Source organism: Crocuta crocuta, unplaced genomic scaffold (assembly GCF_008692635.1).
Source record: "Crocuta crocuta isolate KB4526 unplaced genomic scaffold, BGI_CrCroc_1.0 scaffold186, whole genome shotgun sequence".
NCBI lineage: Eukaryota > Metazoa > Chordata > Mammalia > Carnivora > Hyaenidae > Crocuta > Crocuta crocuta.
In genome coordinates, this window is record NW_027551569.1 from 5,273,385 (window position 1) to 5,293,982 (window position 20,598).

General features: G+C 51.0%; 1 protein-coding gene and 1 long non-coding RNA gene across 2 annotated transcripts in view; one reads left to right on the forward strand and one right to left on the reverse strand.

The window, feature by feature from the left end:
• Positions 1-4,328: 4,328 nt before the first annotated feature.
• LOC144220488 (uncharacterized) overlaps positions 4,329-20,598 on the forward strand; it is a 17,333-nt gene continuing 1,063 nt past the window's right edge. Inside the window, exons 1-2 of the long non-coding RNA XR_013331750.1 lie at positions 4,329-4,414; positions 17,850-18,118. This is a non-coding gene — a long non-coding RNA (uncharacterized LOC144220488). The remainder of the gene's footprint in view (positions 4,415-17,849; positions 18,119-20,598) is intronic.
• ESRRB (estrogen related receptor beta) overlaps positions 19,172-20,598 on the reverse strand; it is a 106,893-nt gene continuing 105,466 nt past the window's right edge. Inside the window, exons 7-8 of the mRNA XM_077750734.1 lie at positions 19,561-19,960; positions 19,172-19,463 (exon numbers count right to left, since the gene is read on the reverse strand). Coding sequence (XP_077606860.1) covers positions 19,716-19,960 — 245 coding nt within the window. The 3' untranslated portion in view covers positions 19,172-19,463; positions 19,561-19,715. The remainder of the gene's footprint in view (positions 19,464-19,560; positions 19,961-20,598) is intronic.

Genomic DNA, 20,598 nt, shown 5'->3' on the forward strand with positions numbered 1-20,598 from the left:
CAAGCTGTCAGCCTGATGTAGGGCTCGATCCCAAGAACCATGAGATCATGACCTAAGCCGAATTCAAGAATCAGGTACTTAAGCAACTGAGCCACTCAGGCATCCCTGTTCTTTGTATTTAAATGTTTGTTGTTTTATTTTTTTTTCCTTTGTTTTGTTTCTTCCACAAATGAGTGAGATCATATGGTATTTGTCTTTTTCTGTCTGACTTATTTCACTTAGCATAATACCCTCAAGGTCCATAATTATTGTTGCAAATGGCAAAATTAAATTCCATTACTGGATCTTTACCCAAAGAAAAAAAAACACTAATTCAAAAAGATAATACACACCCATATGTTTATTGCAGTATTATTTACAATAGCCAAGATGTGACTAGCCCTATAACTTTTGAGAAAATGACATCTTTTGAGAAAAATGACATCGTAATTTAAAAACTTCCAAAATGGGGGCATCTGGGTGATTCAGTCTGTTAAGTGTCCCAACTCTTGATCTCTGCTCAGGTCATGATCTCGGTTTCATGAGTTTGAGCCCTGCATGGGCTCTGCATTGCAAGCAGGGAGTCTGCTTGAGACTCTCCCTCTTTCTCTGCCCCTCCTCTGCTCACACTCTCTTCTGTGTCTCTCAAAATAAATAAATAAATAAACTTATTAAAAATTAAAAAATAAAAACTCCAAAGATAGAACTCTCCGGGCCCAGATAGTTAAACCAGAGAATGCTACCAATGTTTAAAGAAGAATTAGCACCAATTCTATAGTAATCAAAACTGTGGAAATGGCAGGGCAATAGACAGAGATCAACATAAAAGTGTGTGTGTGTATATATATATATATATACACACACACAGAAATAGAACTCCCACAAACACACCCATCCTTAATTCCCCCTTTGTTATGTAATCTAACATATTCTAGGCACCAGGGTTTAGGACATAGATACCTTTGGGAAGCCATTATTTTGCCCACCACAGATATGTTTAAAGAAGTCAAAGTTTTAAAATAAGAGCAAGGAGGAAGTGAAGGCCATCTGGCTGTGGCATCTGTCACCCCATTGATCACTAGTATTGATTTGCTTGATCTGGCTGGCTTAAGCGGGTGTCCCCTTCCTTCCTCACCGCTCCACGTGCATCCCTCCTGAAGCTGTGCCCTCCATCGAAGAGGACGACCATCCTGACAGAGGACCATCCTTGGGTCAAGGGCATATGGGTAGCTGTGCACAAGCTCTCAAGGTCTATTTGTAGGAGAACGTAGGGTAATCAAGTTTCAAAGCTCCAGACACATCCCAATGAGGTGCTGCCCATGGCAGCCTGCCTTTCTTTAAAATAAATAAATAAATAAGTAAGTAAGAAAATAAATAAATAAATAAGACCAAGGAATATGAGAGGAGTACGAGAGCATAAAAAACAATTAAGTGGATGAAGAGAAAACAAATGGAAGTTGTAAAAAATAGAGAACTTAATAATTAAAGTCTCAATGCAAGGATTGAATAGAAGGTTAGATACAACTAAGGAGAAAAATATTAATAATAGGAAAGACAGAGTCAAATATTTCCCAGAATTTAGCTCAAAAAGACAAAGACAGGAACTATGAAAGAGATGTTACGGACGTACAGGGGGCAGAACGAGAGGGTCTAAAATAAACCTGACTTGAGTCAAAAAGGAGAGGAGGGGGCTGGGGAAGAAGCAATATTTGAAGAGTTCATGCCTGAAGATTTCCCAGAGTTGTTAAAAGGTGTTAAGCCTACAGCCTGGAGGTCCAATAAACCCTAAGTACAAGAAGTTAAAAGAAATTCATGTGTAAGAGAGGAATCACTGGGTTCCACTCCTGAAGCCCAGACTACAGTGTACGTTAACTAATTGATTTTAAATTTTAAAAAATCCTACCAAATGCAGCACAATAAGATTGCAAAACATCAGAGGAAAAGAGATTTTTAAAAACAGCCAGCAAGAAGGCATCACTTAAAGAAGGACAGCAACTGTGATGGTTCACTTACCAGGAGCAATAATGGAAGCTAGAACACAGTGATGTTTTAAAAAAAAATTTTTTTTAAGTTTATTTTATTTATTTTGAGAGAGGGTAAGCACAAGTGGGGGTGGGGCAGAGAGACAGAGAATTGGAAGCAGGCTCTGCACACCATCAGCATGGAGCTCGATGTGGGGCTTGATCCCAGGAACCTGACTTGATCATGACCTGAGCTGAAATCAAGAGTCTGCCACTTAACCGACTGAGCCACCCAGGCGCCCCTGGAACACAGTGATGTTAACTTCAATATGTCAGCCTAAAATCACTCTTTTCAGAGCTAAAGTTAAGTAATTCATTTTCATTTGATTAAAGACTGAGTTTACTGCCAGTAAATATTTCAAGGCCATCTATAGGCTACACATGCTGTCTGAACCATCACAGTCTTATGAGGTAAGCATCATAATTCCCATCTTATGTATGGGAAAACTGATGCCCAAAGACACTAAGAGCCTTGCCTAGATCCCTCTGATTCCAGAGTCCATGCCCTTTACCCTATATCAAGGAGATGCATCTTAGATTGACATGGAACTTCCAGGATCCTTCTGTTTCAAGGATGAAATCAGGATGGACATTTTGAAGACAAGAGGCTCTCTATTTGAGGAGAGCCAGCTTCAAACTTTTAGATCTCAAGAGCTTACACTTCCATCAGCAAATCTGTGTATAAGTCTGTGTAAACAAGTGATCAGGGTTGGGGAGGAGCTTTCTACACAAGCGATGTCTTGTGCATTGCCGTGGGGGCAGGGTTCGGGGAAGAACAGCCCAATCCATTCTCCTGCCTTTTCTCTCCCTCTGCTTTGCCCTCATACCCCCACCTTGACCTTGCAGGCCCCACGCTCTCTAGCTTGGACAATCTTTCCATGATAGTTGTCACTATTTACCTGGATTGTTGTCATGAAAGCTGAGCAAACATCCAGGAGAGCACCCCCAGTGTGTACACCCCATCATGGTTACTCTGCTCCTGTCTGTTGGATGCCCATCTCCACTGGCAAGTTTGATGCCATGTTCCATAACTGGCACTAAGAATCCAGTGACAATGCCAGAATAGGATGAACATCATGGTCTTACCAAGCCATCTTCCCAGTCCCTAGCGGAAGACATAGTCAAGGAGAACATCATAAAGAAGCAAACGTGGCTTTTCCGTGGGAGGACAGTAAAAGAAGGTAGGGGGAGAGATGGGAAGAGAAATGGAAATCACCATTATTCTTAATCATTACATGGTGCATTAGAATAATATGATTATTCCGTGGCATTCTAATTAGGCTTAATGAAGAGTAATAGGTGTGAGAAAAAGCCTGGAACATATATAGTTTTATGTGGTATATGTACCACTCCCCTTAACCCCCAGCAGGGAAGCACAAGGACCTCACATCAGGGGCCCCAGGGCTCAGAGACTAGAGCAGAAAGCAACCTAGGCCAGCAGGTGTCCAACCATAGCTTCTAATGGGTGTGGCTGCCAGGACTGGTATCCAGAGAGCCGTGTTTACTCAGTATGTCAAAGAATAGAGAGTCCTTGGCAGGTGAGGGTTAAGGACTAGCAGAGAGACATTTTGTGAACTGTTAGTAGTATGGACTCTTGCTGCGGAAGGCAGACAGGTGGCACAGCTGTGATATTGTGTGAGTTGTGACCCCTTCCCCCCATGAGGTGTGGATACCTACCGATAAAGAGTATTTCAGGATACATATGAGTTAGGAATGGGGTAAAGGTCAGATTTAGTAGGCACATGTCCTAGGAATTTTAAGAATCCCCAAATAACTGGCTACATAGAAGACAGGGGAAAACTACTCAGCCCTCCCTTTGCTATCTGAGGTAGGGCTGGTCTGCTTTCATGATAATGAACTCACCATGGACTTCACAGCTTTTGAGGCCATGTCTCTCTACGAGCTGTTTGGCTGGATTCCTGGTTACTAGTATGATGGTCTTCCTTCCTTCTTCCGTCTTTCCTTCCTCTTTCCCTCCCTCCCTCCCTCCCTCCCTTCTTTCCTTCCTTCCCTCCCATCCTCCCTCTCCCGGCCCCTCCCTTCCTTTCTTCTCCCTTCCCTTTTCTGTCCCCTCCCCTTCCCCCTCCTCTCCCTTCTCCCTCCATGTCCTTCCTTCCTTCCTTCCCAGTTCTGGGTGAAAAGAGGACTGTTCAGACTGAGGGCAACATAGGCCAAAAACCAGGCCAGAATGATGACAGAAGAGTAGACTATAGTTTAGGTTCTTTTAAGCCCTGCGGGGCTGCATGGGTTGGGACAGCCTATTCAGGAGCTTACTGTAACAAAGGCTTATTCTCATTTATCTTACATGTTATTCACAGGTCAGCTGGGGCCTCTACTCTGTGTGGTCGCCACTCCAGGACCCTGAGTGATAGAGAAGCTACCATCTGGGTTATTGCAAGTTGTCAAAGCAGAAGGTAAGAGAATTCTGGCAATTAAATGCTTCAGCTTAAAAGTGACACATGGTAATTCTGCTCATAACTCATGGACCAGAAAGATCACACAGTCCCTACCGAACCACAAAGGAGGCCAGGAAGTGCAAGCCTACTGTGTGCCCAGCAGATGGGAAGTCAGATATGTGATAAACAGCACTAATGAGTTTAAGAGGCCCATGGTCCCAAGCCCATTGGTCATACAGTTTCCCAGATCTGTGGCCATCAGCTACTCAGTCACCAAATGTTTGCTGAGGGCATATTCTCAATCCAACACTGGGCTAGGTTCTGGGGACGCAAAGGTGAGTAAGTAGGGCCTCTGCCTTCAAAACCGTAAGGACACATTTAGAAATAAATAGGTATACAAACAGCTGGGGCCCCGTATTGTAAGTGCTATGATGAGTAAATACAGGTGCTGTGGGGACGTAAGATCTAGACTGAGAAGTCTGGGCTGGCTTCTTAAAGGAGATGATGCTTGAAGATCCTGAGGATTAAGGAGGAGGGAGACAGAAGAAGAAAGGGAAGGGCATTTCAGGTAGCAGGTATGGTATGTGCAAAGGCCCAGAGGCAAGATGCTTTCAGGAAAGAATAAAATATGGCTGGCATGTAGGGTACAGAATACAATTGGTAAGAGATGATGTTGCAGAGGCAGGCAGAGGCCAAGTCATGAAAGTTCTTTTCTGCCATTCTGGACTGTGGACTTTGCCCTGTGCACGGCAAGAAGACATCAGACACAGAGCTGTATTTTGGAGAACCCCTTGGCTGTTATGTGAAAAAAAAAAAAAAAATAATCACTTGGCTGGGACGAGACTGGAGTCAGGAGATGGTGGCAGACAGGAGCTCAGATGAGCGATATTGGCGGCCTGACCCAGGTAGTAGCCATAGGGATGTGTGACAGGAGACAGAAGTGGGTAGCTTTAAGCCACCTATCAAGTGGACAGGATTGGTTGACCAGTTGGCCAGGATCAGCCTGTTATGAAAGAAGGGCCACAATTCTTTTTTTGTGCAGGTCTGCCCCATGTTGTCTGCTGTATTTTCTAGAACAAGGCAGGGCATAAAATTAATATTATGTAATCTGTCAGTACTTCCTATTTGCTGGCGGCGTACTAGACACAGAGGATTCTATGCACCGGGAGAACCTCATGGCCTTGGGACGGCTTCCTCACCCGGCCATGCTGCATGGGGACAGGGCTAGCTGGCAGCAAGCATGCGGCAAGGGGCTCTAGACTTCCCTTGCACAGGGGCTGTCCGACTTCATTTATTCCAAACTCACCCTCATCAAGTTCACCAAACCCACGTCCCACTTACACTGTTATTTCCTTAATGTCTTCATTGAAGCCAACTCACTTTTTTAGCCCTACGCATCTACTTTTGCTTCTTCCTAAGCAAAATATCTGTCGATCATATATTTGGATATACTAGTGCTATATCATCTAATATACATTGAAATCAAACAAAATGGAATTTAAAAATAAAACTTTTTAAATGTCCAAGTGCCACCAGAAAACATCTTGCAACCACACCTTGAAAACAGTGTCCTATAAGGAAGGGTCTAGATAAGTCCAAATTTGTGACTTTTTTTTTTTCCAGGCTTACCCCCTAGGTGGCCAGGTGACTCCCATCAGCATTTTTATACTCAAATCGTTTTGGCAAAGGTGTAGTCCCTGACCTCTGCTCTTGCTCAAGTTCTGTCCAGCCACCCAAGGCCACAGACCTTCAATAATGCAGGTGTTAAGGCCTTCCTGTGGGCAAGACCCACTCTGCAAGCCTGCAGAGGTCACCACTGGTGGCTTTGTTGCCGATTCGTTAAATGCTCCTGGACAGTAGTTAGTCAAGGGCGGTTGCTGAGGTTGTGCACTGCTGATTTACCTGGCCCTGTGCTGAGACAGAAAGCATCACTCAGGTCACAGGGGTGCCCACGTACGGGCACTGAGGAATTCACTTGGTGTGAAATGTCAGGCGTGGCTGACATTTTTTGGCACGCTCTGGGAGTGCCTCGAAATTCTGTTCTCTGAGAGCTCCCTAATTGCGGGACACATGCCTCTTGCTCTCCAGAAGCAGGCAGTGAAGCTCGGTGAGGCTGAGGCTGTTCCCTATTTCTCTATTAAAAGGCTCCTTAGTCAAGAAGCAGCTTCACAGACAAGTTGACCTGTGCCTTCTGCAGTCTCTTTCTGATCCTGGATTCAGGAGTCTAACAACCCATCATTAAGGTCATGGATTGCAGGCGCCAGGAACGGATCCTGGAGAAAAGGGGGATTTTATTACAGCAACGCTGGAGGGTTTGCAGAACTAGGGAGGAGGTGGGCGCTACGACTTCAGGTGGGGCAGGAACCTGAACATACAGGCAGTGGGAACCACAGCCGGTTCCTTACGGGGGCTGCTGTCATGTGACCCTGCCTCGGAGTCTTATTGGCTGAGCTCAGATCCTGGTCCCGCCCCTTGTGGGGTGGGGAGGGCTGCACGGTTGCTGGGACCCCGTGGAAAGGGAACAGAGGAGTGGGGTGCTGTTCATATAAAGAGAAAAGGAATGCTAAGCTTGAAAAAACCCAGATATCCACAGAACGAGAAAACTGGAAGGTGATTTAAGGCTCATTTACTCAACCCAACAAGTTGGAGATTAGGAAATCAAGACCCAGCGAGGTTTAAGAGCTTGTTTGGGGGCCCTGGCTCCTTCCATGGCAAACTGGGCTCTGCGGCCAGGCAGGTTCCCTGACTTTCAGTGCAAGGCTGCTTCTACTTCCCACCCTGTCCAAAAGACCATGTGTGGCAGTTAAGTCCCTGAGATCTTCTTACCCTCAGCAGGCATGGTACCATCTGCTTATTCTTAGAGCGTCTTTACTTGAATATGTAAGTGCTCTGTAAAAGAGGGCAGGTCAAATGCCCCACAACGTAAGTGGAAGCCAACACCATCTAGTTGACCCCCAGGCATGGAAGAGTCTGGTAGGGTCACCTGACACCACTAGTGCCCTAGGAAAGGGACACCGAGGAGGACAGATGGCTCAGGTTGACTTCCCGCCTTCTCACCAACCCCAGGATACCCATCTCCCCCAGTTGCAGAAGACACTCCAAGGAAGATGAATTGGGCTGTTGACTCTGAGCAGAAGGAGACCGGGAGCCTCTGCCTCTTCCAAAAGCGAGGCGCTGCCTGGTGCCTGCATCTTGGAATGTGCTGGCTTCATCGCACTGACAGCATGAAGGATGTTTGGTTTTGTTCCCAGTGCTGTTATCATTTATCATCCTTTTGTAAAAGCTGGCACCTTCCACCTGTCCCCTCTTCCTTCTTCCTCTCTCCCACCCCCCACCTCCAATCCAACCTCCCCATCCTGGCTGTACCCCCTGCCACTGAGGGGAGCCCTCTCGTGTTTACCCCAGAGGGAATGCTCCCATATTGGCTCCTAGAAGCCCAAGAGACACCCCTAGTTGAATTCAACTCAAATGCTGAGCAATTCCTGTGGGCACAGTAATGTGCCTTAGGTGGTAAAAGACCAGCCCCTGACTTCAGGCACCTTGCATTCCAGTAAGGAAATAACTACGCAGTCCCCCCGCAGCGAGACGCAGGCGCAGTGAGGGAGAAGAACCACACGTCTGGAAAGTCTGGGAAAGGCAGCGCCAAGAGCCTTTCAAAGAGCAGAGGCAGCTGAATGGTGGGTGTTGGGAGACAGAAGGCAGAGATGAAGACTGAGTGGGGCAGAAAACCGCAAATACATCAAATATCTTTGGGGAAAGATGTCTGAGAACACAAAGAATGAGATGAAGTCGCAGCTGGAAGAGGAGCTGTCATATCTGAGTTGATTTGAAGGTCAGGGAGGAGGAATTGGTGGAATGGGCAAGGTTGAGGATGAGAGAGAGGAGAGAGAGAAGAGAGAGAGAATAATTGATGGCGCAAAGGGCCAAAGGGGGCTGGTGAGGCTGGCTATGGAGGGGAACNCGATTTGAAGGTCAGGGAGGAGGAACTGGTGGAATGGGCAAGGTTGAGGATGAGAGAGAGGAGAGAGAGAGAATAATTGATGGCGCAAAGGGCCAAAGGGGGCTGGTGAGGCTGGCTATGGAGGGGAACACCTTATATCAAGAAATAAGAAAACATCTTATTTCAAGGGCAAAAGAAAGGAAGGATTGGTGTGTGACCATGTGGGGGAACTTGGTGGTAGAAGGAAGAAGGTAGTGGCTGCATCCTCATAGTGAATCAGGAGGTGATGTCACCCTCTAAAGGATGGGCTTGGTTTGAGACCTTAAGAATGCTGGAAGTTGGAATATCCAACTTAAAATAAAAATCTAGATGAAAATAGAAAACAAAAATTCTAAGGAATAAAAGAGCGGTTTAACATTAAGGCCGTTGCAGAGAATCATTCTCACCCCCTGGGCCTTTGCACATGCTGTTTCCTCTGCTGGGAGCATGCTGGCACCCACTCTTTACACGGTTGGTATTGTCTCCTCTTTCACATCTTGGCTTTAATGTTGCCTCTTCAGAGCAGCGTCCCCACCCCATTATTCTTCTTGTCAGTTCCTTTACCCCTTCCTAGCGCTCACACTTGTAATTACTTTATTAGCTGCTGGTTCTTCTTAAATTCATCTCCCCGCAACTTGTGCATAAGTCCCAGGGGAACAGAGGCCACACCTATGTGCTTCACTACTGTATCCTCAGTGTCTAGCCATGAGCCAGACACATAGCAGGGACTCAACAAATACCTGTTGAGTACAGGAATGAATATCAAAGAACATGTATAACAGGCAGGCTTAGCAATGCTCCCCAGGGTGGAAGGCTGCAGGCAGAAGCTCGGAGGATTTGGGAGTGCAAGAAATTTATTGGTGGTGAGAGATAGGGGGTAATCTGTGAAAGATACAAGAGGCAAAATCCTAGCTTATGGCCCAGAAGGCAGAACTGGCATGGAGTTGGGGTGAGGGAGGGGAAAAGGGAGAGCTGGGTGGAAACAAAAGGAAAGCAGAGGTAGGCTCAACTCATGAGTTAGTGATTAGATGTTTGCAGGAAATGAAATGGGTTGTTCAGGTTGTAGACTGGCCAGATTTAGCAAATAAAAATACCAGGGCATCCGGTTAAGTTTAAATTTCAGACAAACAGCAAATTATCCCATGTAATATTTGGGACGCGTATATACTACAACAAGATCATTCCTTGTTTATCTGACATTCAGATTTAAGTGGGCAGCTTAGATTTTTTTTTCTGGGAATCCTACCAGAATGATAAGTTTCTGTCACTGAAGGTGTACAAGGCACATCTGGAACACCACGTGGAAGGCTCTGGTAGGGTGATTGATTGAGATATCACAGGGTGGGCTTGAGTTTAAGAGCCCCGCCCCACCCCCAACCGGCTTTCAATTTCTGCAGCCTCCCTGGGGCAAAATGTTCAGGCAAGGGGCATCCTCCTGGCTCCACGAGAGAATTTAATTCTCTGATCCCGGGCCTGGCAGCTCCTTGCTGACAGCTCTGTCTGTCCGTGTCTGCATCTCACACCCCACATCCCGCACCCACACCCCACATCCGCGTCCGTGAGCAGCCTGGGGAGGGGCTGGTGGTGGGGCAGGTGGCCCAGCTCATCCCTACGGCGGGGCTGGGTACAGATGGGGACCCACTCACCCAACCCCAGGGCCACTGCCCCTTCTCAAGCCCTGCTCCTGGGTGGTGAGCTGTCACCCGCCCCTGCGCTGCTCCCCGGCCTGCCACCACCACACACACTTGATTAGGGGCTGGGATCCGAGTGACTTACAGGGGCTCCTCTTCCCCAGGGTCGGCATTTGCATAGGGTGATGGATGCAGCCGTGTCACCTAAACACATCTGCACTTTGCATTTTAAACAAAGCAATTTCCAGAGGAAGCTGGGCGAGCTTTGTCTCCTTCCAGGAACATTTCCTCTGAGCCGAGTTCTCTTTTCTTTTGGCCAGTGCTTTCCACATCTGTCCCCAGTCGGTCCCTCTCCTGCTGGTCTCCTGCATCCCACCCCATCCCGATGGCAGTGACCTCAGTGTGGAGCAGGGGGCAAGGGGTTGCATGTTCCATAGGATGAGGAAGGACGTAGGTCCCTGGCCAGGGCCAAGCAGAGCTCCCCTCTTCTGTGCCTGGCACTGGCACCCCCTCCCCCAGGCCCACCCTGCAGGAGACCTGTGACTTGAAGAGTAAACTTAGCCAGGACCAACCACCTGTGCAGCATGATTTGAAGGACACACTATACCTGCTCCACATACTCTCCCATCCCCCGCCCCCTCCCAAGATGCAAGCTAAGGGTTGTGCCCCTAATGTCCTCAGTGTCCTATCTGGGGATATAGGATTCCTTCTTGAAGCTCTGACCTCTGATATCATACAGCTGAGACCTTTCTAAGGAGTCTGAGCCTTCTTCCCCAGGGACCTTTAATGTTGATGATAAAAATGTCACCATAATATTGGTCCACATGTTAGGCTGAATTTTATTTCTCCAAAGACAAGCAGGAGAGAGTAAGACAGGAAGTCCCTGGAATCTCGTCCCTAGTTAACATGGTGTGAGGGCCAGCAGCCTCCTCCCAGCTCCATTACTCACAAGGGGCCTGAGCTGGGGTGAAGTCTGAGCACCCAGGGCTCCCCGCGGTAGTGCAGAAGCAGCGGCGCAGGGAAGAATCCCGCCACGCAAGCTCGCTCGTGTTCCCTCCTTCCCTTCCTCCTGTTCAGCAGCAAGTGTTAGTGAGCCGACCTGGATGAACAGCAAGGTGTCTTTGGCGGGGGGTGAAAGCAGACATCTGCGGCTAGAGACGGCTCCCGGGAGGCCGTGGGGTTCCGGCGGTGGGAAGGGAGATGAATGGACATGTGTTGAGTATCCAGACACTGTGTCTGGCCCTTTAGATGGCTGGTGTGAAATATGGCATGACAGTTAAGAGAGTGGACTATAACTGAGCCTGTACAGATGTGGATTCAAATCTGAGCTCTATGACTGTAAGCAAGTTGGTTAAGCTTTCTGAAGCTTTAGGCTCGCATAAAGTGAAGACGGCAGCATTTACCCCCAAACACTTGGGAATGAACGGGGCAACATGTGTTAAGTGACGGGATATAGCTAGCACGTCCCCCTAGTGTAACCTTTTAGCCTCTTTCCAGGGTGTGATCAGCCCCACTGTGCAGATGGGAAGGGAGATGGCAGCCCCGTGCCCGCACTGTCACTAAGGGCAGAGCAGGGACTTCTGAGCCGAGGCCAGGCTAAATCCAAAGCTCGGGCTTCACCAGGTAGCCCAATCCATTGAGGACAGAAAGCCTGAACCACTGTATCTCAGTGGGAGACCGATCGGACGATGCTCCTCCCTTACTTCCAGCTCTGCCAGAGCTCCCCCTTTGTTCTGAGGCAGAGGGCGATGTCCTGAATAAGGCTGACCAAGCCCAGTGCGGTCCGGTCCCTCTGCTCCTCCACGCTCTTCTCTGCCTCTCCTCTGCCACCTGCCAACCCATCAGATGGTCTTTTCTTCCTATCTCCTGGGCAAGCCCCTCTTTCTCTTTCTGTCTGGGCAGCTCCTTCCCTTCTTGAAACACCCCGCATGGCCTCCCCTGGCTCCCTCCATTTCTTCAGATCTCAGCCTCCACCTGCTTCTGCAGGGTGGCTTCCAGGCGTTGCTTTAAGTCTCCTGTGTAAACCACTAATTCAAAGTTTATCTTCTACGAAAGCGGGAACCCTCCCCGTGCTCCCCAGGTCCCGCCCCCCTGTCAGGTGATGCATGAATGAACAAAGAGAGGTGGCCCTGAAGTGACCAGAATGCGTCCCGAAAAAACGAGGGTAGGGGATGGGGAAAGAGTTGCCTCTCGGTGTCCGCTGAAACAAGACTTCACAGCAACTGCCAGCCTGTGTGCCTGGCGGTGGGTCCCCAAAGGGCACGTCCTGATTCTGTGGCACTGCCATGTGCGTGGCTGAGCCTGAGGGGCAGGGGAAGGACAGCTCTCTGGGATTCTGGGAGCTTCTGTTCTTCGGGAGCTAAGTGAATGTGTAACAGGCAGAATAAAATACCTGAAGCGGTGAGGTTTTCAGTCTTCCTCCACGGCCCCCGCCCCATACCCTCTGCAAGAGAGGAGATTTTGCTTCTTGGGTCAGCTTTTGGCTCTTGGTCAGCTTGTGCGGAAGAGTGGAAGGAAGCTAGAGGCTAGCTGAGCCAACGGAGGTAATGAAGGGCGGAACGCAGGAGAGGAGGGCTGAGAAGGGGTGTCCGAGAGGCTGAGTTGGGGAGGCTGTGGCAATGTGGAAGCGCACAAGAGAGATTTGGCGGGGCGGCCCTGCGCGGGAGAAGGAGATGGAGAAAGAGGTCTCTGACGAAGTTTGGCAGTGCATTAATGTGATGTCCTGCGAGGGGCGTGGACAATGCTGAAGGCAAAGATTTGGGTCAATTCTGGTTATTTTGTGGCTTGCTGGACTGTTGTTTCTTTGACAGTGACTGGGCACTGGGGCTCTGTCCAGGACTTGCATTTAATGAGGGGCCCTGAGAATGGGCCCCGGGGTGGAAGGGCAGTCCATGTGGCCGCTGGGTCATTCTCAAGTCTTCCTGGGAGCCTGGCTGGCCCCCTCCTTTCTGCCCTATGTTGGCCTCGCTCCAAGCTTGATCCTGTCTGCCTGTGGGAAGAGTGGATGGGAGTGTCTGGCTGTCCCTCTTCACGGGGGAAGTGGGGAAAGACTCTTGAGTACCCAAGCGAGAGCCATAGTGCCTTTGCTTTGCCTCGTGACAGCTCCCAAAGGGATCTTTGCACAGACGGGCTGGGCGTTTGGCTGACCAGGGAGGGATGTCTGCAGAAGTGAGACCAATTTCCCAGAAAAAGTAGGAGAAAAGATCTCTAAAGGCTCTTCCCCCAGAGAGAAGGCAGCTGGCTTCTGACCACCAGACACTTCGGTTTGAATACTGAGCCGAGGGCTCTCCAGCCCAGCCCGGCTAGGAAAGGAAGCAACAAGAAAAAACACATGGATGGAACAGAGTGTGGGGACAGTCAGGGCTGTGGGCCACGGGGAACAAGTTGGAGGCGGATGTGGACTCACCTTTGTTCTTAGCAGCCTCAAAAAGGGAGCACACAGGTCTGCCAGAGGGCTCCCCAGGAAGCTACAGGTGCTTCCCCAAACCTCAAGTTTCTCTGTAAAAGGAAACTGATTGTGACCTGACCGCTGAGGGACGGTAGGAGCGGGCGCTCCCCTCTTTGGCTCACTTGGATCTGAACGGGAACCACACACAGAGAGCATAGGTGTTTGCCCTGGACACACGTGACGGGGTCAGAACAAGTCCAGACTGGATAGAGGTGGCATCTAGTAGCGGGAAGAGCTTAGTAACAGGAGTTGAACCCCCCAAATTCTGTTCTGTGATCCCTGTTTTTATCTCGATGATGCCCAGGATATGTGTGAATCAGTGTTTCTCAGCCTGATAATCCTGTAGTGAGGGCTGTCCTGTGCACGGTCGGTCACAGCCTCCCTGGCCACACCCACTAGATGCCAGTAGCACCTCTAGGGTGACACAAGACATCTCCAGTCATTGCTAAGTGTGCCCTGGGGGGCATCTGAGAACCAGTGGTCCAAACCAAGAAAGCCCCCGAGCACCTTCCAGTCTAGCACCCACACTGTTTTTGAGACTCAAGGGCAAGGTTAGAGCCTAGGCTCATTTCTCTCAACTGTCAAATAATAACATAAAAAGGGGATCACTAAGAGCCTTGGGCTCCCAAAACCTGTGTTTCCAAGAGGACTTTTACTTTAACACCTTTGAGGCTAGATAGCAACAGAGGGGGTTGGCTGGGTACAGAAGGAATTCACGACTGGTCGAGATCCTCAGGGTGAACATCTGTTACCAGGAAGCCTGATCTCGCTGCCCTAGGGCCTGCTGCCTTCCCGGCATCTCTTCCTGGACACTCAATAGCATCTCACACTTAGTATGGTTGGNCCTTCTCTTCCAGCCACTGGGGCCAAAACTTTTGAGATCCTGCAGGGGTCTTCACACTCCACTTTCAACAGATCAGTGACTCCTAGTGGCTTCAAATCAGATCTGGGACCTGAGTGCTTAATACCTGCTCTCCTCTGACTCTGGTCCAAGCCAGTCACCTCATCAGTGGTCTCCTAGATGCTCTTCCACCCTGGTCCTCCTACAGCTTGTTGTCAATACAGCAGCCAAAGGCTCCTGTTGAGACATGCAATCCTTTGCATTCCTTTGTTCAAAATCTTCCCACTTAGAATGAAAGCCTCACTCACGATGGCCTCATGTACCCTACGTGACTTGCCCCACTCCCCCTTGCCTCACTCCCTCCCCTTCAGCCACACTTGTTTCCTTGATATTCCCCGAACACACTCCGCACACTGCTACTTCAGGGCCTTTGCACATGCTGGTCCTGCTGCCTGGAGCGCTTTTCTCCAGACACCCACATGGGCCCTCACCTTCTTCAATAAGTGTAACATTTTCACGGAGGCTTCTCTGACCACTCCTTTTGAAATTATATCCTACCTCTCCATTCCTGATCCTCCATACCCTGCTTTTCCCCTCGCAGAACTTATCTGCCTGGAACAGTGCCTGGCACAGGGCAGACCCTCATTCGATCTTTGCTGAATGAATGAATGACCTTAAGTTGTGTTTTCCCCTTTCATTTTTTTTTTTTGGTTAACAAAAAGGAGAGAATATTTGGAGAGTGGGTGAAGAGAGAGAAAGCTATGAATGAGGTTTAAGTCTTTTTGAAAATGAGCTATTAGTCTGATCACAATGATCTGTACAAACAAGTAGTATAGAAAAATTCTAAAATACAGATAGTCCAATAAGTATTTCTGTTTTGATTATACTATGTTATGGTTGGCTCTTTTTTTCTTAAGGTGGCAGCTGTGTGTGTGTGTATGTGTACACGTGCACCAGAGGTAATGAGGGTAAATTGGGAAATTACTTAAAATAATCCACAAACTGGGTGGTTTTGTCCCCAAAGAACATCCCCATAATACATTTCATGCATGAATGTATGCTCTGTGAATGTGATCTTCACAGAGATTCAGGAAACTTACAAAGAACTCATTAAAAGTTGACCAGTGCCTGGGCTGTCCATGTATGTGAATTCTGTGGGCATCATGGTTGGTTGTTTGTAGTGTTCCAACCCAGCCCTTCCTGTACAGTGGCTGGACAGTTATATGGGACTAGTCCTACCCGAATATGGTCACAATGGTCCCTTAAAGGATAAGCAAAAAGCCACTGGGATTCAGAACAAAATTCAGATATTTTCCATGGTTGTAAAAAGAGACGTTCTTTCTCTCCTTACAATGTGAAGTAAAAAGCTGAAAGCCTTCTTGCGACTACGAAAGAGGCTAATTTGAGGACACAGCAGACAGAAGAGGGCAGAACTAAGAGAATTCGAGAAGCAGAGCCAAAGCCCTACTGACTCTCTGAAGCTCTGGATCAAACCCTACCTGATGCTTGCCCCGCTTCTAGACTTCACATAAATTCAAGACAATCAGTCCATTAAGCTGATATAAACTGGGGTGTCTTTTGCTTTCAGTGAAAGGCTTCCTGACAGGGTGTCCTTTGATTTTTTTTCCAGTCCATCCCCTCTGCTTCTAACTGGTCCTGAGTGTGGATGACACATGGGCCCTCTGTGCAGTTGGCATTATGCGCATGTATTTCAGAGTCCTAAGGCAGTGAACAGTTTTTGGTTCCCATACAAGTGATGTTCCATTTCTCTGGCATCAATGAAGGCTAGAGTCCTTCACATGAATGTCAAAGCATAAAAAGTAGCAGGGGGCTTCTCAGAGCTGTGTCATACTTCTCAAGTTGACATTCCTGATGCACCGAGCTGAAACGCCTATTGAGTGCCCAGAGAAGCCTGAGGCTGGGCTGGTTTTCCGACAGCCTGGCCCAGCATCGGCCTGAGGGCAGTGCTGTCCGGGGGACAGCAAGCCTGGAAAAGGGTAACGTGTGAAGAAACTCTAATAGGCTGTCCCTTATTTATTGGATTCCAGACATGGGACCAGGATGGAATAATCCCAGGGCATTTGATTTACACGGGGTGGGTGGGGGTTTGGGGAAGAACACATACAGAGGCAGAGATGCGTACAGATGGGCGCTGCAAAGAGGGACTACCATTTTAAAAAATATATACATCTTAAGCCATTCCAGCCATTTAATCAATATTAGAAAATAAAACATTCTTTCCACATAGTGCTTTTCTTTGGTGCTGTTCCGTGGGCATGGGCCCCTCTGTCATCTTGTCACAAGTGTGTCACTGCACCCCCCCACCCCCACCTTGACTTCATCCATCTGCACAGGGGGAGTGGAGAGGCTGGAGATGGGAAGGGTGGCCCTGACACAGGGTGGGTGCAGATTCTGGGTCCTCTAAAGACCTGCCTGGCCTCCCAACCAATGCCCTTCTCTGGTCATGAGATCTTCCTACTTGGTTTCTTCAGTGGTGGCCAGGGAGACCACCCTAGTGTCCTGTATGCAAAACCTGGGGGCCGCTACCGAGGTTCACATCGTGACTCCACCAGTCTAGAAGCTTTAGAAAGGGTCGGAGCACGGGGACCAAACAAAACCCAGCCAGTACCACCTTCTCCGTGGTTGGATTTTCACATTTTATTTCTTGGTTCATTTCAATGACCTGTATCATGAGAATACAAGTGAGAAGGGTGATTTCCTCTTTACAGATTTTCCAGGAACAGCAGATTTGGGGGGGGCAAACTTCAGTTCCGTCCCGTTTGGGGTACGGGGTATCCTAAACTCTCCTCACTTCACCATCCCCCACTAAGTCAGGGTCCCCTCTCCTACGGAGGCCCCAAAGCTGGCAAGGCCTTCAGCTAGGAAGCTGGCCTACGTTTTTTCTCTGAATGCCTAGTAGTACATGCCAGGGCCCTTCCCACTGGACAGAGCTCCCATCGGGCCAGACACACTTCCTGTGACCCCTGGGACTCAGGTGTGAGAGCAGCACCCACCTTGCTGACACGGAGCCCCCAGCATCATCAGCTCCCCCTCACTGCTGGAGGCTCTAAAGGCAGGGCCCATGCAGAGACACCAGATTTCCCCCTCCAACTGCATACAGAGCAGCCCCACACCCTGAACCGCTTGTACCGTTAGCTGATCCTTCCCCCTAAAAAGGATGGGCTGCAAACCCCAGCTGAGGCGCGCAGCCCCCTGCTGTGGCAGACGGCTCGGGTCCTCACACCTGAGCAGGAAGGGACACCCGGGTGAGGAGATGCCACCCTCGGCTCCCCATCAAGCACACAGCACGATGAGAGGCTGGGAGAGGCACCCACGGAGCAGACCCCAGCTTCTCTCACCATGAGGTCCCTCGGATTTCGACCTAAGGGTGTGGCCCCTAATGGCTGCCAGACTTGGGTCTTGGCCCGGGTCCCCCGATGCTGAGGTGTGCGTGGGTCCGCCCAGATCGGGACTGCCCAGAGAGCTAGGGATGAAGCATCTGGGACAATTCCAATGCTGACTGTCCCCTGGCTTTGGCCTTGGACTCCCCACAGGCTACCGGGAGAGGAGCACATGCCATGAGGCCAGGAGGCCTCTTGGAGCCCACAGCATTTTCTACGTGAGGATGTCAGAGAGCCACTCTGCAGCTGCTGGGTCTTGGCCAACCTTCCAGCCTGGGGTGACCTCAGCAGGGCCCAGCACGGAAGTCCAGGAGCGGAGTCTGGGGTGGAGAGGCGGCAAGATGACACCAGCAGCAGCTGCTTTGCATGGAGAGCTGTGGGGTCGGCGGTGAGCACCCGGCCTCCCCGAGCCCCAGTGATGGGTGAGCCCCCCGCCCGCCTGTGCACGCGTGTGTTCCCCAGAGGCATCCCAGCTAGGGCCGCCCTCACCCCTGCTTCAGGAGGCAGCTGCTTAGAAGGGTCTTTCCCCATTACTCCATCCCCGGGGTGGGGGGGAGGGGGTCCTCTGAGCAGCTGTCAGCTAACCGGGTGCAGCCCTCGAGGAGCTCAGGGCTGCCCTGAGTGGGTCATGACCGACTTTTGAGGCCACTCACAGACATCAGGTGACAGGCTATCCCCATTTGCTTGGGGCTGAGGGGCTTCCCAGGACACAGGCTTCAGTGCTAAAACCAGGAATGTCCTGGGCAAACCAGGGTGGTAGGTCACCCTACACCACAGCCAGGAAGACTGGGGGCCCCCCAGAGAGCTGGGCCTTTTCCGTGTACCCAGGGAGCTAAGTACCACCTCCTCAGTCCCCTCCTGCGGCAGCGATTCGCCCAACCCTCTGGAATGCCGGGAACGGGTGTTGTGGTGTCCCCTGCCCCCAGGAGCCAGGACACAGCAGGCAGGCTGCAACCTCCCCTGAGCTCCCTGTCCTTGGGGACACCCTGTCCACTTATCTTGCTTCTAGGCCTCTCTGTGCTCAGCAAAGACTGGTTCGAGCCTCTCCCGATCTTGCCCCCATCCTCCCAGGACTGGCAGCCTGGCATCAGTGCCAAGGTGCCCTCAGATGGGGCCAGGCCCCTGCACTCCCTGACTTCCCACAGGCTCCAGACCTGCCCTGAAGGCTGGCAGGGGGGAGGGGAGAAGCAAGCCAGAAAGCAGTGGGAGCTCTGGGGAGTGTGGCCTGGACCCTGCTCTTTTCTGAGCTGGTGCTGTGCCCAGACGCGGGCCCTGCAGTCACCTGCACCCACTGGGTGTGCGCTGAGGTAGGGGCAGGGAGCAGCAGGGGGTTCCCGGAGGGCAGGTGGGCCCTGGTGCAGCAGGGACGGGCAGGTGGGGGCACCCCAGGAAAATGCACCAGCTCTGGCAGGCTGCTCTCTCCACAGTGAGTCCCTAATGGGAGGAGAGTGTGTGCCCAACTGAGCGGAGGGACAGAGGGTGGGAGCCGGTGGGGCCGTGGAAGGTGTGGGGCTTCCTGATGAGTACCAAGGAAGCTCGGAATAGGTGGAGCCTCTGGAAGGAAGCACCTGCCCTCTGGGAAGGGAAAGCTTCCGGGTGGCACCTAGCCCGGGCTGGTGGAGCTCGAGGCGCTGAGCACAGGCCACCCAGGCCACGGGGCGGGGTTCGGATATGCGCTGCTGTTTCCTGGTGGTTTGGTGGGGAAAGGCGGGGCTTCCTCGGTGGTCTCCAGTCTCAAGGGAGTGGGCCCTGGCCCAGGCCCCAGCACTGCCCACGGAGAAGGAAAAACATACCAAAGAAAAAAAGCCAGTTAGAGATGAGCCCGTGCCCTGCCCCCCATCCTGGTTCCCCGGCCCCACCGCACCCGGGACTCTGTGCACAGCCGGGCGGCGAGAAACCCCCTCCTCTGGGACTGCTCGTGGCCATGATACAGGGCTTGAAGGTCGAGGCCGGTGGCCGTGCAGGTCTCCGCGTCGGTGGGTCTGTGCGCGGGCGGGAGTCGGTCCACGTGCCGGGCCCTCAGACCTTGGCCTCCAGCATCTCCAGGAAGAGTTTGTGCATGGGCACCTTGCCCTGCAGCTTGATGCTGTAGAAGTGCTGCACGGCCTTGGCAGCCGTCTGCCGCAGCAGGGGCAGCGTCAGCAGCAGCTTGCCCGTCCTGCGCGGCTCCTCGTGGCGCTGGCCCAGCTCGTAGTCCTGCAGCGCCTCGTGCAGCAGGTCTTGCAGCTTCTGCACCGCCTCCACGTCCTCGATGTACATGGAATCTGCGGGCACACGCTTGGTGTCAGCAGGCGTGGCCATGCGCCCCGGGGCATGGGCTCCACCCTGGGGCCTGTGGGGCCGCCTTCCAAATCCTCACTTTCCCAAGAAGGAGCCCTGAGGCTCTCAGAGGATAGGCTGCCAGCTTGAGGTCATGGAGGCCAATGACAGAGCTGAGGCTTGGACCCGGGGGAGCCATCTGACCTAGGAAGGTCATCTCTCCAGAAACCACCGCGGGGCAGCGGTAGGAGACCCCGAAGGACTTGAATGTGAGCAGACCCACCACTGGCCTGTAGGGCCCAGGAGGACTCTGGAGCCAGCCTGCTGGGTTTGGGAATCTTGCACCATTGCTCGCTAAGCTGTGTGACTTTAGGCAAGTCGTTTCACCTCTCTGTGCCTTATTTTTCTCATTTGTTAAATGAGGTGAGAGCCAGACCTACCTCAAGGGGTTGAATGAGTAAACAGAGATCAAGGGCTGAAAACCTGTCCCAAAGGAAATGCCCAGCTGGTGGTATCATCACCAGCTCACCTACAGTGTCCTCGCTAACCTGACAGAATGCTGGGCACAGAATCCAAACAGAGAGGGGGACTGAGCTCTACATGGAGGTGGTGTGCTGGGGGGGGGGGGGGCTGGCACGGCTGG